This window comes from Ictidomys tridecemlineatus, chromosome 7 (assembly GCF_052094955.1).
Source record: "Ictidomys tridecemlineatus isolate mIctTri1 chromosome 7, mIctTri1.hap1, whole genome shotgun sequence".
NCBI classification, from domain to species: domain Eukaryota; kingdom Metazoa; phylum Chordata; class Mammalia; order Rodentia; family Sciuridae; genus Ictidomys; species Ictidomys tridecemlineatus.
Window position 1 is genome coordinate 188,048,613 of NC_135483.1, and position 16,559 is coordinate 188,065,171.

General features: G+C 33.1%; 1 protein-coding gene across 12 annotated transcripts in view; it reads left to right on the plus strand.

The window, feature by feature from the left end:
- The window catches only part of Agfg1 (ArfGAP with FG repeats 1), a 54,389-nt gene that overhangs the window by 10,816 nt on the left and 27,014 nt on the right, over window positions 1–16,559 (plus strand). For all 12 annotated transcript variants that reach the window (XM_078018129.1, XM_078018130.1, XM_078018137.1 and 9 more), the window contains exon 2: window positions 4,345–4,438. In XM_078018129.1, coding sequence (XP_077874255.1) covers window positions 4,345–4,438 — 94 coding nt within the window. The remainder of the gene's footprint in view (window positions 1–4,344; window positions 4,439–16,559) is intronic.

Consider the following 16,559-nt stretch of genomic DNA (forward strand, 5'->3'; position numbering starts at 1 on the left):
TGTGATCAGATAATTGTTTAGATTTGCCTTGTGTACTTGTCAGTTTCTTTGCTCACCTTTTTATATCTCAAGACTTCATAGGTATTTTTTCTCTCTTAAGGTATATAAAAATATGTTTCTAGTGAAGATCTTCTGGGGTAGACTCTTAGATTTTTAAAATCTGAGACGTCAATATTTTCATCTCATACTTCAAAAATAGCTTTTCTGGGGTTGTAACATGTTACTTCCTTATACCACTTGAAGTTAATATTCTGATATTTTATTGAGAAGTCTATTTAATCTGTCAAATTTTATTTCTTCGGTCTTTTCTTTTTGATTACTTTTAAGATGTGTCTGTAGTTTTATCAGAATGCTTCCATGGATTTTATGTACCCCACTTTTGATAAGCCCTGCCTGTAGATATGTGCCTTTTGTTAGATCTGAAAAATCTCAGCCATTTTTCTTCAAATGTTTCTCTGTCTCATTCTTACACTACTTTCTCCTATTCAGAAAAGGAATTGATAAGATGCAAGTTAGACCTCTTAATTTTATCCTCCTTTTTTGTCTATTTTTGCATTATCTGTGTTACCTTTGTATTCAATTTTTTCTTTTTGCCTTCCAGTTCATTATCACTTCAAATATGTCTAATCTATCTGCTCTTTAGCTGACTTATTTTTCACATTTATAAATTTTCATTTCAGAAAATTTTGAGTTTTAAATTAGTCTGTTTTTCTTTTTTGGGAAGGGATTGGTCCTTAGAAATTAACCTTACTTTCTAAAAAGTCCAGAAAGGGTTAGAAATTTTATTTTTGAAAGCAATTTTATTTTTAAAATTTTTGAAAAGACAGAGAAGCATTTTCAAAGTATCTAGTTTACCATACTACTGCTAAAAATAGAATGTGATTAAATATGCAAGGTGCCAATTAAAATACTTAATAAAAATATTTAACAAAATATTTAATAAGTTTTCTGCCCTAGAAATTTGTTTTTGCCAACCAGTTTCTTTACATCATATGGATCATTCTTGGTTGTTGTGGTGGACACTTTTCCTTGACTGTTTTCTTTCTTTTTTTTTAATATTTATTTTTTAGTTGTAGTGGACACAGTATCTTTATTTTATTTATTTATTTTATGTGGTGCTGAGGATCGAACCCAGGGCCTCACACATGCTAGGCGAGCGCTCTTCCGCTGAGCCACAATCTCAGCCTCAAGACTGTTTTCTAATTTATATGTATGTGTACATATATTTTCAACTTCCATATTTATTTTGTTATTATTTTAGAGAGATTCATTTCTATGTTCTGTTATTCTGATCATAAAAGTTATGGAAAGATTGAATATTTTGTTGGCTTTGGAGCAAAGTATACAATGTTTTGGAGAGGATTGAACGTTGGTAGAATTTATATCTGGATTGAGATGCAAAGGAATTTTATTAGGTTGATTTTGCGGGTTGTCTGTGTGCATGGTTCTTAATTGGCAGGGATTTTCCCCTCCATAGATTTTGGCAGTGTCTGAAAACAGGAGGACCCTACTGATATTTAGTGAGTGGAGACCAGGGATGCTGCCCAACAAAGAAAGACCATGCTCTTTTTCTCGTTTTGATATTCACATTCATAAAGCCAGGCCTTAAAGTCCAGATTCTCTGACTGCCATTACTAGTCAATTAGACTTTCCAATATTTCTTGCCATTTTTTCCAGTTATACAATAGTACATATTCAATGTGGAAAATTTTAAGATAATAGAAAATTAAAAAATAGAAAAAAACCATTTAATTTTGTCTTGTATCTGCAATGGAATGTTAGCATTTTGAAATATTTGGTTGGTTTCCTTTGAAGACTTTTTTTTATGTAGTTCTGGAAGTACTATTTTAATCTCAAAAAATTAAAACATAAGTATCAGTGTTCATAATCACTACCTTTTTGGTATTGAAGTCTAATGTTTTCCTGTTATGAATGATGTTTGGACAGCTTGTCCATAATTATTTACATTTCAGATGTCTCTTTCAGTATAACTTCCCCAAAAGTGGTATTTTTGGACCAAATGGCATACATGAGGTGGTTGGCACAAATTGGTGCATTTATCTTACCATCAGTGTATGAGGTTATTCATTTTTCACTGCAAACTCATCATTCTGACTGTTACTAAAGAGATTAATAAAGTCAGTCTTCAGTTTTTCACCACCCTCTTTTATAAGCATTGATAACCATGTACATAGCTTTTGGAGTCTAAAATAAGAAATCCTTGTATATTCTTGCATTGGGTATTTAGTTGATCTGTCTGAATAAATGGAATATACAAGAACAATTAGAGAAAGCAACATGAATACACATAAAATCTCCTTGGGATTAATCAATTTATGTAATAAATGTGGTCTTGCAAAATAGTCTTGCCAATTTTGTAAATTGAGCCAATTTTAAGTGTATTACAAATACTAAATTCTGTAAAGGAGTATTCTTATTAAAGGGAAAATGTCCTTTCATAGTTTGGTTATGAGTGTACAGTCTGGTTGAATTTGTTTCCTAAGTTATTTTATTCACTTATTTAGGTAATATGAATACCTCCTGGTAGTGCTAGGAGATAAGTATATACACTATACATTGTATTGCATTCATGAGATTACATCTATGTAATGTAACTTTAAACTATCAAGAGTTAGCTTTGTGAATTGCTCTCTCTTTATTGAACAATTTGAGAGGTATAGACACATTTGAGAAAAAATAGTAAGATAATTTCTGCTTAAATTGTTTTGGGATAAGTTAAGGTATTAAAATGTATATATATGTGCATATATGCATACATGTATAGTAAATGTACTAATAAACTTCCCCCCAAGTGGTAAACTTAGTCTCATTCTTACAATGCAGATAGATTGGAAAACAGTGTAATGTTTTAAATGAATAATAATGACTTCCCACTTTTAGAAATTTTATAAGTATTCTCAAGATTTAAAAGTAATTTCTAGAGCCTTAATTTGTGATTGCAAATTAATTGTAAAGGTACTTGAAAGTTATTCATATTGAAGCTGTTTCTTCACAGTTAAATTTGAACATTTAACTAGAATAGAATTGCTGCTGTTTAGTGTCTCCCCTATATAGTCTTATTTTATGACCTATCAAGAGCTGGAAGGAAAGCAATGTATTAGTTAAAATTTAAAACAAGGAAAGCAGAAATAATATGGAAACCCAAGTTAACCTTTCTCCACTCAAAATGTGAAATAGAGAAAGTGTAACATTAATTTAGATCTTGACCTGAAAGGTATATTATTCATCACTGACAAATGGTGGTGGGGATTGGGAAGAAAGAAGAAGGATATGAAAATTGAGGAGCTTCTGTTAATTCTGAACCTTAGTGTTTTGACTTAAAACTGTGCATTTCTAGAATATTATACACCATATTTAATTATTCAAAAGTATTTTTCGAAGAGTTTTGAAAGGTCTTTGGTTCACTTATATTGTTAAATATTTAATTGGCATGGATGATTGCAAGTTGACTATGACAAATTCCATGAAAATATTATTAATCTGCTGTAGAACCTAGGTACCAAATAAGCCTTTATGAAAGGACATGACTCCAAAGTAATTTTATGCATGGATTTATTTAATCCTAGTTCTTGTGGGTGGATTAGTCACTTCTATTCAATTTTACATGTTCCTGATGAAAGATCATCAAGATAAAGTCTTTGTAAGGCCATCCATATGGAAAGGCTTCTAGGTTGAAAGACTTTAAATGTTGATGAAACATATCCACTTGTTCTTAAGCCCTTCTCTATGACCCTGCTGTTCCCTCTTGAACATTTACTACCCTCTGAGGTGATTGAATGTGTTCTTTATTATAAATAAATACTTACTTGAATTGATGGAGAGATAGGACTTTATACATATTGGTTAATTACCTCAATTTTCCTTCCTTAGCTTTCATACAGTTTTCTAAATTAGCCTCAAACTTATTTAAAAGTAGTAGCTCCAATCTTAACACATCGTTGTCTTTTTGTTAGGAAACATTAAATATTTAAATGATTAAAATTTAAATTCTTTTAATAGTGCTCTTCTCATAGTCTTTTCCTTCCACTGAAAATACTCTAAAGCAGTATTTGATTTTTCTAGATACTACAATACTGCATGTATTATATTGGTGCTATGGGTTCATGGGTAGTTAATTGAATTTATCTTCAAATATATTATTTAGTATCAGTCTAGTTAAACTTAGTTTGACATCTGTTGTGAATATTATTTAAAATAATTTTCAAATAATTTCAGTTTATGGTATGAGAACACTTTCTGAGTTAAAATATGCTAATTAAAAATGAATTATTATATGGCATCTCACTTTAAAAATATAATTTTGTGAAATATCTTATTTTTTAGGCGAGGACTAAATCCACCGCACAGGGTGAAATCTATCTCCATGACAACATTTACACAACAGGAAATTGAATTCCTGCAAAAACATGGAAATGAAGTAAGTGTTTTTACAATTTTCAACTTTTTTATTGGCAGTCATTTCATTAAGATTTAAGAAGTTGTTTAAAATGGTAAATTTTACTGTTAAAGTGTTATTTTTGTATTTGAAATTTTTGTTTACTGCAGTTATACTTTCCCTTAAACCTGAGATGAAATATGTTTTACAATTCAGCAGTGTTGAATGTTACTGATGTTTTCAGAGAACATCTAGTATTGAAATTACTATTGGTCTATTACTGTTAGTCTTTAGTCCATGGGGGGCGGGGGGCAAAAGGAAGAGAATTAGCTTTGTGATACTGTGTTAAGCTTGTTAGGCTGTTTTGTAAGGTCCTCTCCTTCCTTTTTTTTTTTTTTTAATTTTTAACTTTAATTGTATTTGTGATGATGTTTAGCAGGTGATTAATTAAAAAAGGGAATGAGTTTTGAGGGGCAGCCTAATGTCATGGGAGAACAGAGTAAAGATTCGGAGGGGAACTTTTCCTTCTTGTTTTTATTAGTCTTCCAGTAATTCCATTTTGTTTGCTTATTTATTTTTGGTTTTGTGTTTTGCTATTAGTAAAAGTCATGATCTAGTACTTTAAAAACCAATAAAATAAAGAAGAAAAGTGGTATATTTTATAATCTTGATAGGGTGAGATGGTCAGCCCAGTTAATGAATAATAACCATTTTTATTTCAAAGGAAAGTCTTATTTTCTAGAAAGGAAAGAGTACTTCAGGTATATTATTCTGGTTGCATATCTTTGAAACTCTTAGTAGACTTAAAAGAAGTTAAATATTAGGATTTCATAGTTTGAATCTTCTCTTTACCCTTAGAAAAATGTGTAAAAGCATTTTGTACTCTACCTTTCTTCCTGATAATTAGTTAATATTTAAGATTGTCTTTTTGTTACGCACATGTTTTTGGTGCTAAAATAGTGAAGAAGAAAGTATAAATTGACAATGATGTATAATATACATGTTTCAGAGAAGAAAGCAAATTTTAAAGTTTCCAATTGTGCCAGTGACAAATTATTTTGAGTAAACCAGATTTCCAGAATGATGTGGGTACAATGTAAGAAAATATAGAATTGTATAAAAGGGTAGAAGGTTTTTAATCATAGTAAGCTTAGGATAATATATTCATATCCAATTGAACTATTTGTATAAAGTTTGAAATTAGCCTTGAAATACAGATTTGAAGTTTATGTATTAGAGTGTTGGCTTTATATACAAGATTTTGAAATTCTGAATGCAGTCATAAATAAATAAATAATATTATTCTGATCTTAGGTTTAAAAATATAACAATAATAGATAAGGTTACATTTCCAGACCTAGAAAGGAAACAATCCATTGGAGAAGAAAGTAAAAGCATGCTAACATGTCTATAGTTAAGGTATAGTGGAGACTGGTCTCAAAATACTAAGATTGAAGGAATAAGAACACTTACATGAGATGTACCTCTCAATAAATTTTAAATTTACAATACATTGATGTTAACTACAGGCAGACACAGTGTTGTATAGCAGATCTCCAGAACTTATAGTAACTGAAACCTTATACCCATTGAATAACAATTCCCCATTTCTTCCTTAGTCCCTGGTGTCCTCCATTCTACTTTCTGCTTTTTTTGTTTGACTATTTTGATTTTGTTGGAAACTGAACCCAAGGACTCTCCACCACTGAGCTACATCCCTACCCCTTTTTAATTTTTTCTATTTTGAGATAGGATCTTGCTAGTATATTCAGACTGTCCTCAAACTTGAACTCCTCTTGCCTTAGCCTCTAGAATAGCTGGGATTGCAGGCATGTGCCATGGTGGTTGGCAGTTGGACTATTTTAGAAATCTTATGTTAAATGGAATTATATAATATTTGTCCTGTCACTGACTTATTTCACTTAGTATAATTTCTCAAGGTACACCCTGTCACATCTGAAGTAACATTGTTTAATATCAACATTTAGTATATATAAAAAGATGGGTTTCAAACTCATCAACCTCCCCCTCCCCTAAAAGGGAAAGAATAAGAATAGATTCATCAGTGAATGTAAAATCATACACAGAGGTATGCAAGTTAACAGACCACTTAAAGCACTATGATAGTTACTGTCCCAGGCACTGTGGATGCAGTTATAGTTGGATCACTCAGGCTTAGCAAACAAAAGGTTCACAGTTGGTGAGACAGACAGATATGTAACAAATAATTGCAATATGATATTAGATAAATAATGATAAGTTTCAGAAGTAATATGGAAAAGAGACTGAATATTGGTGTGAAGAAAAGGATTGGAAAGATGGAAGAGGCAAAACATTTGCTGGTTTTTAATTGTGGTTAGGATTTAAGTTCACAGGGAGAAATATAGAATTGGAGTAAGCACAATACACAAAGAAAAAGGGCAATATCTGTGTTTTTAAACACTTAAGAGTTGTGTAGAAGGTGAGGATGAATATTATGAAGTGCAGGATGGTTGGTACAACTTCATAACCCAGACTTCATGGACTTAATGACAAGTGTTTTATTATCAGTTTATCTTAAGCACTTAAATCTTAATTGTCACATGCATGGAGAATATAATTTATTTCATAAATTTCTTTTTTCCCCTTAACACTTTGTTTGAATCAGGCTCCAAGTAAGGCCCACAAATTATGAATGGGCTAATATGGGGTTTTAAATTCTTGTACTACTTATAAAACCTGGATATTTCACATTTCAAAACATCTACTGTTACCTTCAATAATTTGGAAAGAACCATATTCATATATTTAGGATTAAAAATGACACTAGCATACATCTTGTTTATGAATGGATTCATGTCTAAGGATGAATTTTTCTGAATTTAAAAATCAGAAAGTATATTGTCTTTGGCAGCAATCTTGAGTTTTCTGCCCACATAGGGGAGTTTTAATCTGTTGGAGTACATGTTTGATTGTTGTTACCCTTGGAACATGTCACTGGCTTAAGCAGGAAAGCACCGTGAATGATGGATAACTGGCATACATACAAACATTTATTTGTTTGTTTGTTTGTTTATTTATTTATGGTACTAGGGATTGAACCCCAAGGTTCTTTACTACTGAGTGACAACCCTAGCTCTTTTAAAATTTTTAATTTTGAGACAGGGTCTTTGTAAGTTACTTAAGGCCTTGCTAAGTTAGACTGGCCTCAAATTTGCAATCTTTTCTCAGCCTCCCGAGTTGTTGGGATTATAGACATGAGCCATTGTATCTGACTTATGGAAGACTTTTTATGCTTTGAATGTTTCTCTAGACATATATGGGAAACATCTGTGTACAATTATCTGCATATAAAACTTAATTATGTCTTATATACATTACAGTTGTGAACATCATATTGCCAAGAAAGTTATGCTTCAAGCCCAAAATCAGAGTGAGAGGGAATTATCAAAATACAAGGCAAAGGGCATGGATACATGGAAACTATTATTTGAGACCATCAGTGCAATGGCTTATTATGTGTGTGTAGCTAGGGGAGGTTTCACTTCTGAACTTTTATTATCCCTGGCACTACATAAAAATAGAAACAAATAAAGGTATTGTGTCCATCTATGATTAAAATAAATAAATAAATAATAGATCATTGTTTTGGGAATTTGCAAAGTTGATGACAGTATTAAAGGTGTTTGAGTCAAAGTATGTCATTAGTTTCTACATCTGTGGTTTTACAGATTACTTGAGTAATACTTTAGCATTTTCTGACTTTATCACCGTGTTGAATATATTGCAGCAAAGTACTTCATATTTATTTTCTGAGTAAGGTTTTCATCTTTTCTTCCAAAAGCAATTATTTCAGAAAACATTTCTGCGTATTTATCTTATGTGTAGCAGTCAGCTTTTGGTCACCATGACAAAATACTTGAGATAACTAGCTTATAAAGAAAAAAGGTTTATTTTGGTTCATAGTTTTGAAGGTTCCAGCCTGTGACTGACTGACTTCGTTGCTTTGGGCTTGTGTTGAGGCAGCACATCATAGTGAGAGTGTATGGTGGTGCCAAACTGTTTACCAACTGTTCTTGCTAGCTAGCAAAAGAAAGTAAGAAGAGGGCTGAGTCTGATCAGAGCCTATAATTCCTTCAAAGGCATTCCCCCAATTACTTTAATGAACTCTATTAGGCCCTACATTTTATAGGTTTCTTGAAACATCATGCTGGGAACTAAGCCTTTAACACTTGGACTGTTAATGCTTTCTTTTGTATCATAGTTACTCTGTATGTGCTTTTTTGGTGATATTGTGGATATTTTCTAGTTAAAGGAATTTCACTCTTGGTTTAACTTCTGAAGATCAAAGTTAATGGAAGGAGGACCAGTGAATAGTGCTATATAGATAAAATTATTTCCACTTTTTATTTTCTATTATATTATTTGGAAACATAGGTTTCCTTTTCTAGTAGTAAATTAATTAGCTTATAAAGAAAAAAGGTTTATTTTGATTCATATTGTTTACTTTTCCTATTTTTATCATTCATGATCAATTTGTTTTTTATTCTTGAAGCAGAAATTTATTAATCATCTCCTGTACGCTAGGAACTGTTCTTGAATAGTGTGAATACAATTATGAGCAAAAACATACAATAAAACTTGCAGTCTGAGAGAGAATTTTTAAAAAGTACATGTACTTAGTGGATTTATAGCAAAATACCTGAGATAAAATTAACATATGAAGAGAAAAGGTTAAGTAGATTTTATTTTATGATACAGTTCTTCAAGCTTTGGGGAAGTTACATTATATCTTTGGGAAAGACTGGGTTTATTTTATAATCAGAAACAAGCATTGTCACAAATTATAAATACTGAAAAATTTAAAATTCCAAATTATTGTGTTCTGGTGGTGTAGGAATATTCATATATGCCATTTTATGTTATGCTGAGTCTATTATAAGTTGGAACAGGATATTAGTGAATATTTCCTAAATTACCCTGAAATGGTGTTCATTCTCAATACAGACTATTAAACTCTTACAAGGGTAAGTAAGACCAATATGAGAAAAAGCCTATGAGACATGAGAGTGAAGACAGAGAACATTTGGATGAATTGTAAATCAGTGTCTGGAATGATCATTTAGTATTAGTTTATCTTGTGAGTCTTATAAGAACCTCACCCATATTGCAGCTCTGAAGGAAATTGGTGAAGTTTCGGAGAGGATTTGTGAAATATTTCTTTTCTTTGTTTCTTTCTCTTTCTCTCGTATATATTTTTAGTTGTTGGTGAACATAATACCTTTATTTTATTTTTGTGTGGTGCTGAGGATTGGACCCAGTGCCTCATGCGGGCTAGGTGAGCACTGTACCACTGAGCCACAGCCCTTCTCTCTTTTTTTTAATGGTACCTGGGAATTGAACTAGGTAAGCATAGTTTACCACTGAGCTACATCCCCAGACTTTTGCCAGATTGCCCAGACTGGCCTCAAATTTGCAATCTTCCTGCCTTATCCTCAGCCTCCCAAGTAGTGAATGTTACAGGCATGTTCTCGTATACCTAGCTTGTCAAATATTTCTAGAAATTCAGTGATCTTGGGCCAAAGGATGAGACTCATAGGCTGCAGGTTGTGAACTTTGGACAAGATGTCACTGAGCTTTAGTTTCTACATCTATAAACTAAAAATAATATGCATATGTATGTAGAAAAGGCTGCGATGCTTCAAACTCAACCATCTTGTGAAAATTCTCAATATGTTTTCTGTCAAGTAATATAAATATACAGATATTGAATATGAGTGTAAGGTAGAAATAAGCAGGATTATGAATATTTTTGTTTCTCCAGGTGATTTCATTAGAAGACTCTTTTTTCCGTTTTCATAGAATTTATTACCGTCATTTACATTTATATTTGTGTTACACAATTAAACATTTGGAGTATTTTAGCTTTAATTTTACATTGACCTTAAATATATTTGAGTAATAAAAATTGACTTTTATTTTAGAAAAATATTGTGGTTAGTAAATTGGTCTAAAGGGCCAAATAGTAAATGTTGTTTGCTTTGTGAGCCACCTGCAGTCTCTGTTGCATATCTTTTTTGGGGGGGATATGTGTGTGTGTGTGTGTGTATCTTTTAATTTAAAAACCATTCTTAGATCAGGGTAGTATAAACAAATCAGTGGCCCAATTTGGTCTTCAGGTAGTTGATTAAAAACCTTTGTTCTATATAATTTTATAGTTTCTAGTTTGGAGTGTAAATCCTCCTATAATCTGACTGATGCGGGTTTTTTTGGAGGGGGAGTGGGGGTGGGCACCAGAGTGCCATGACAGGAGACTGAATCAGTCAGGGTCACTCCAGGTGAAGTGGGCTGGCATGAAATAACCACACCAGACAGAGAAAATACCTGCTCCTTGGGATTCTTCATCCATGGCTCCTCTGCTCCAGCTCCCACAAAGAAGGCAGACAAAAGAGGAGGAGGATATTCTAAAGTCCCTTTTTATTGAGGGGAAGACACTTGAAAGTTTCACCCCAGTGAGGGGTGTCAGGTTTCAGGGGGTTGAGTCTAGCTTTCTGATGTCTTGGGGTCAGCAGATTGATTGACATCTTGGAAGGCCACACCCATCTTTGGTGCTATGTGAGGATCATAGGCAGAGGGAACAAAAAGGACGCATCTGTTGCCAGCCCAAAGCAAGGGGCAGCATCAGTCCAGTCCACTCATATACTCATATTCATAGTTTACAAATACACAGCCCAGGGCTGACTCGCCATGCCAGAGATTGAACCCAGGGATGCTTGACTATTGAGCCACATCCCTAGCCCTTTTTATATTTTTATTTAGAGACAGGTTCTCACTAAATTGCTTAGGACCTCCCTGAGTAGCTGAGGCTGGCTTTGAACTTGCAATCCTCCTGCCTCAGCCTCCCAAGCCGCTGGGATCACAGGCATGCGCCACTGTCTGGTCTGTCTGATGTTTTTCTTAATTCATTCCCAGAAGACATGTTTTAACCAAATGATCTCTGCTTTGCTTATCATATATGCTTTTTTCTAATTTTCTTGCCATTTTGCTGATGTTATTTTTATTTTTGTTTTTAACATGAATTTATTTGCTAAACCCTATTGAATTTCCTTTAATTTTTACTCTTATGTCTTTCAGGAGTATTTTATCCACAGGGGTTAAAATGCTTAAATGTGGTTTAAAATTTTGTTTTGGTAGCCTTCACCGTAACATTTTCACAATTTTTTAAAAACATCTCTCATTGTATCTTCTGTACTATTCTCTCTGCTCAAAGTATACACATTTCCAGGGCTGATGATGTGTACTTTGTTATTACACCTGAAGCAGTGAGAATGTACATGAATGTATCTATATGTCTATCTATTTATCTCTATATATGTATTATATCCAGATGAATAGCAGTTATCAAGAATACAAATAATATTAAATGTTGGTGAAGATGTGTGGGGAAAATGTAACTCATAAACTGTGGAATTGCAAATTAGTACAACTACTTCAGAAAGCAGTATGAAGATTCCTCCAAGAGGTAGGAATGGAAACATGTAACCCAGCTGTCCCACTCCTTGGTATATATCCAAAAGATCTAAAATCAGCATACTGTAGGGATGTTGCCGGATTGGTATTTATAGCAGTGCAGTTCACGATTGTTAAGCTGTGGAGCCAGTCTAGGGTAACCGTCAACAGATGAATGGATAAAGAAAATGTGGTTTATATACATAGCGAAGTTTTACTCAGCCGTAAAGAAGAATGAAATTAATGTATTTGCTGGTAATGAATGGATGTGTAGATCATCATGCTAAGTGAAATAAGCCAGAGCACAAAGGTCAAGAATAAAATAGGAGAAAAAGTAGTGGGAAGAGTTCCATGAAAATAGAAGAGAGATCAGTGGAATCCCGGAAGGGAATTGATGGGGACAGAAGCAGGACTGGAAAAGAGAAAAGGTGGAATGAATCTATCTAAACTTTCCTATGTACATATATGAATATGCTGCAGTGAATTTCACCTTTATGTATATCCATGATGCACTAATTAGGAAAACTATAAATAGAAGAAAGATCTGTAGAGGAAAGGGAACTGGGAGAAGGGGGAGAGGGAGGAAGTAAGGGGACTGAATTGGAGCAAACTGTATTTCATGCTTATATGATTATGTCAAAATGAGCCCCAACATAATGTATAATTATAATGAACTAATTAAAAAAATAAATTTCAAACTTCACGTAAGTAATTAGAATTGTGGAATTTTGTTTGTGTGTTTTTTTCTGGCAAAAATTCATGGACTCTACTCCTTAAGAGATTTTGATCCTAGATGTGGGCATGAGGCACAGGAGTGTTTGTTGCATTTTTAACCTGTACCCTAAGTAATTGCTATGGATATGATACTGATTGCTATGGATATGATCATTTTAAAAAACTGGTATGGTAACTAATTAAACTTTAGGACTGAAAAAAATCTTCGATATAGTTTTAGTACCATTAACTTAATGGGTAAAATCCTAAATCTCATTTTCCTTTGTAATCCATGAGAAGTTCTGCTTTGTTTATTTCATGAGGTTTGAATTGAAATATAGTATTTGTGAAAACATTTGAAAATTAGTGTAGATATATGATGGTGATTTTATGTGTAGGTACTTTTCTATTGGTTTGTAAGTTTAGAAAATAAAGGATCATACAAAAATATGCGTTGAACTGAATTTTAGTGTAGAGAGTAATTTTTGCTGAATTTTAGTAAGTATGATATTAACAAATATGTGGGAAATATTTTCTTTTTATAAATTTTGTAATGTAGATCTTTTTGAATGTTGACTGAAAACTCAAAAGTGTTATAGAAGCAGCTTAGATGTTAGTCTGTAGCTATGCAGAATTTACTTAAAACTTTTTGTTAACATTGATATCTTAGGTCACAGTATTTATTTCCTTTTAGCTATTTGCCTTGACCATTCTAGCTTCTTATAATCTTTCAGCTTCCCTTTCACTATGTAGATATTCTTGTATCTATGCAAATAGAAAGTAATGTAATATACGTCTATGAATTCCTGGCCTATTTCTTTATTATTTTGAAGCAAATCCAAGACCTACAGGTTCATCTGGAAATTCATGGACCTATGCTTTCTCAACAAAACAAAACAAGGGCTTAAAGAAGTATAAGAATAATACTATTTTCATGCCTATAAAAATCAACAATAATTTAGTACTCTAGGGTACGGTTCAAATTTCTTTTTTCCTACATTTTTTTTTTCCCTTAACACTTTGTTTGAATCAGAATTCAAGTAACGCTTGCATATTATGAATGCTTAATATAGGTTTAAAACTCTGTATTGTTTAAAAAGCTTGGATGCTAGCTAATTCACAATTAGATCTGCAAAGATCAGCTAGAACTGTGCAACTTTTTATGTGATCTGAGGGATAGAGCCATGCAGGAGTTTGTGTTGAGAGTAGGGGGGTCTTCAACCAGTTGGCTACTGTGGGACTAGATACTTACCATGTAAACTAGAAGGTCCTGCCTGTTAAGATCCTGAAACATTGCCTCAAATAACTTTCAATGCCTTGTTAGGCAACTTAGGTGGCATAGGTGTGCCTGGTATATCTGAATTATAGTAGTTCCCCTGTGTCTTTTCCATTGCTCTAGCATCAGGTTCCTAAAAACTGATGCTTGGTTCTTTCTTCAGAATAAAGAAGTCTTGTCTCTCTCTTGGCAAGACAGAATGTCATCTGGTTTTGGATGCTTTATGAACTGGTAAGAAGAAATTAGAAACAGGCTCTAGGCACATAGAATTTAAGGTTGATGGCATTGAGTTTCTTAGTTCTGTTTCTTAAACTTGAAGCCCTTCTGCGTGGCAAGTTTAACTTTGGGTACAAGTATTCAAAGGTTGCATCCCCAGGAACTTTTTGGATATTTGAATATTTTTGTCAGTCTTCTATAGAACTATGGATTCTTCCACTTCCCCAAGGATAATCTCCTCGTAGTCTATGATCTTTCCAAGGGTTCCAAGGCTGTGAACAGCTGTCATCTAGTGTGAGATGATGACTTCTGGTTGTCCCACTTTGTACCATCTGACATAGCAGCATAGTGCCACAGGTCTGACTGCAGGTGAGCATGGTAGTGCTAGCAGCAGCTTTGTGCAGGAAGCTTGGTTAGGCTACCTGCTGTGCTATAGAATCTCTGTATTGTATAGCCACAGCAGGATCCTGGTCCTGGGCAGGGGTTGCTGGAATCCACAGCATAGTGGCCAAATCTGTCAGTTTTCCCTTCAGCCCAAACACATGTAAAATTGAAAAATTATACAAGTATAATAAACATTGTAATATATTTCTTTTAGTGGCTGTTTTTATTATCTGTTCATCAGTCCAAAGTAAGTTTCAAGTGCTACTTTACATCACTATTAAAATCTTTGGCATTTGTGTCATTAATTAGAGTAAATATTAGTTGAGTATTTTTGAGTATTCTTGAATTTGAGTACAGCTCATTTCAAGAATCTTCATTGTACTCTTGGAAAAGTTTCTTTTGTTTGTTTTTTTTCTTGTAGTGCCAAGTGCTTTTATCAGTGAGTTATACCTCCATTTCCTGGATGAGTTCTATTAATTATTTCCAGTTTGGCAATCCAAAAACCTTGGTAATGAATGATATAGAACACAGATATCATTCTCTGATATCCTTTCCTGTTCTTCCCTTCTCAAGAGATATCATTTTGTTTTTTATTTGTATTTATAAAAATAAAATAGTGAAGAATGTGCATTTTTGTGTAATACTTTTGAGAGTATTATGTGTGGATGCATATAGCTATTTTTCTTTTTATTAGAGTAATATCTTATGAATATATCAGAATTTGTTCATTCTTTGTCAGTTATATCCTTAATAATATTTTCTCCTAGTCTGTGGCTAGAAGTTTGTTATTTTGATGAGATGTAATTTATCAGTTTTCAGTTTTGTAGTTAATGCTTTCTCCGCCCTGTTTTAAGAAATCTCTTTTCAAAGTCATGAGAATATTCTCATTTTATATTGTTTCTCCAACTGGTATTGGTTTTGCTTTTTGGCAAACTTGATTTCTTCCCTGTTAGGTGCCAGCTGAAATTTCTGCTCAATTTTTTAGTCCTTAATTGAACATATGGCATATTATCCTTGGGGAAGTGGTAGAATCCATATGTTGAACTAGAGATTTGGGCACAGTTGATATATAGGTTTGGTGATGCCTGTTTTCTTATCTCCCTTCTGGAGATTTATTCCTCACTTTCCAGTTGTTGGAATTATGGCAGACTCTCGTGTTTTAAGCTTTGTGGATTTCTTTCTTTCTTTCTTTCTTTCTTTCTTTCTTTCTTTCTTTCTTTCTTTCTTTCTTTCTTTCTTTCTTTCTTTCTTTCTTTCTTTCTTTCTTAAGTTGTTTTAAGTGGTAGTTGGACACAATACCTTTATTGTATTTATTTATTTTTTGTGATGCTGAGGATAGAACCCAGCGCCTCGCACATACTAGGTGAGCCACAACCGCAGCCCCAGCTTTGTGGATTTCTAAACTTGAATTTTAGCAGTCCTGTGTAGTGCTGCTGGTGGGAGTGTGGGAGGGGCTGCTTTTTAAGTAATGATCCTTTAAAAACTAGTAAATACTATTTTTAATATTTTAAATAGTAAATATATAACATGATTCAGTTAGATTCATTCCACATTTCTTTCCCTATCCCTCATTATTATTCCTGTATGCTGAGTTAGTATTGTAATAAGTCCATAGTTGCAGTTGTATCAAGAATTAGCAATTTTTTTCTGTGAAACATCAGATTTTATGCTCTGCTATCTGTAAGGTCTTTGTTGTAACTACTCAGTACTGATGTCATTCACTAAAATGGTTAGTCACACATGAGACAAGCATGTGGACCTGAGTGTTTCAATAAAATTCTGTCTACAGACAAAGATCTTAGGCCACATTTAGCCCATGGGTTGCAATTTGCTGACCTCTGGCCTATATATAATATGAGCAATTTGGTTCACTGAATTTATTATTTCTGACAAACTTATTGTCCTCCCTTTCTGATTGTAAATGTACAGTTGCAGAATCCCAAAATATTAAATTTTGGGAGAATAACATTAGTTAGGTTTCTGCCTAAGGAGAGTACTATGTATAGTTCTTTTTGTCCTAACTGGCTGAGAAATTACTAGATAAGGGGGTCTCTTTAATTAATTAATTTTTTTTTTTAAAGAGAG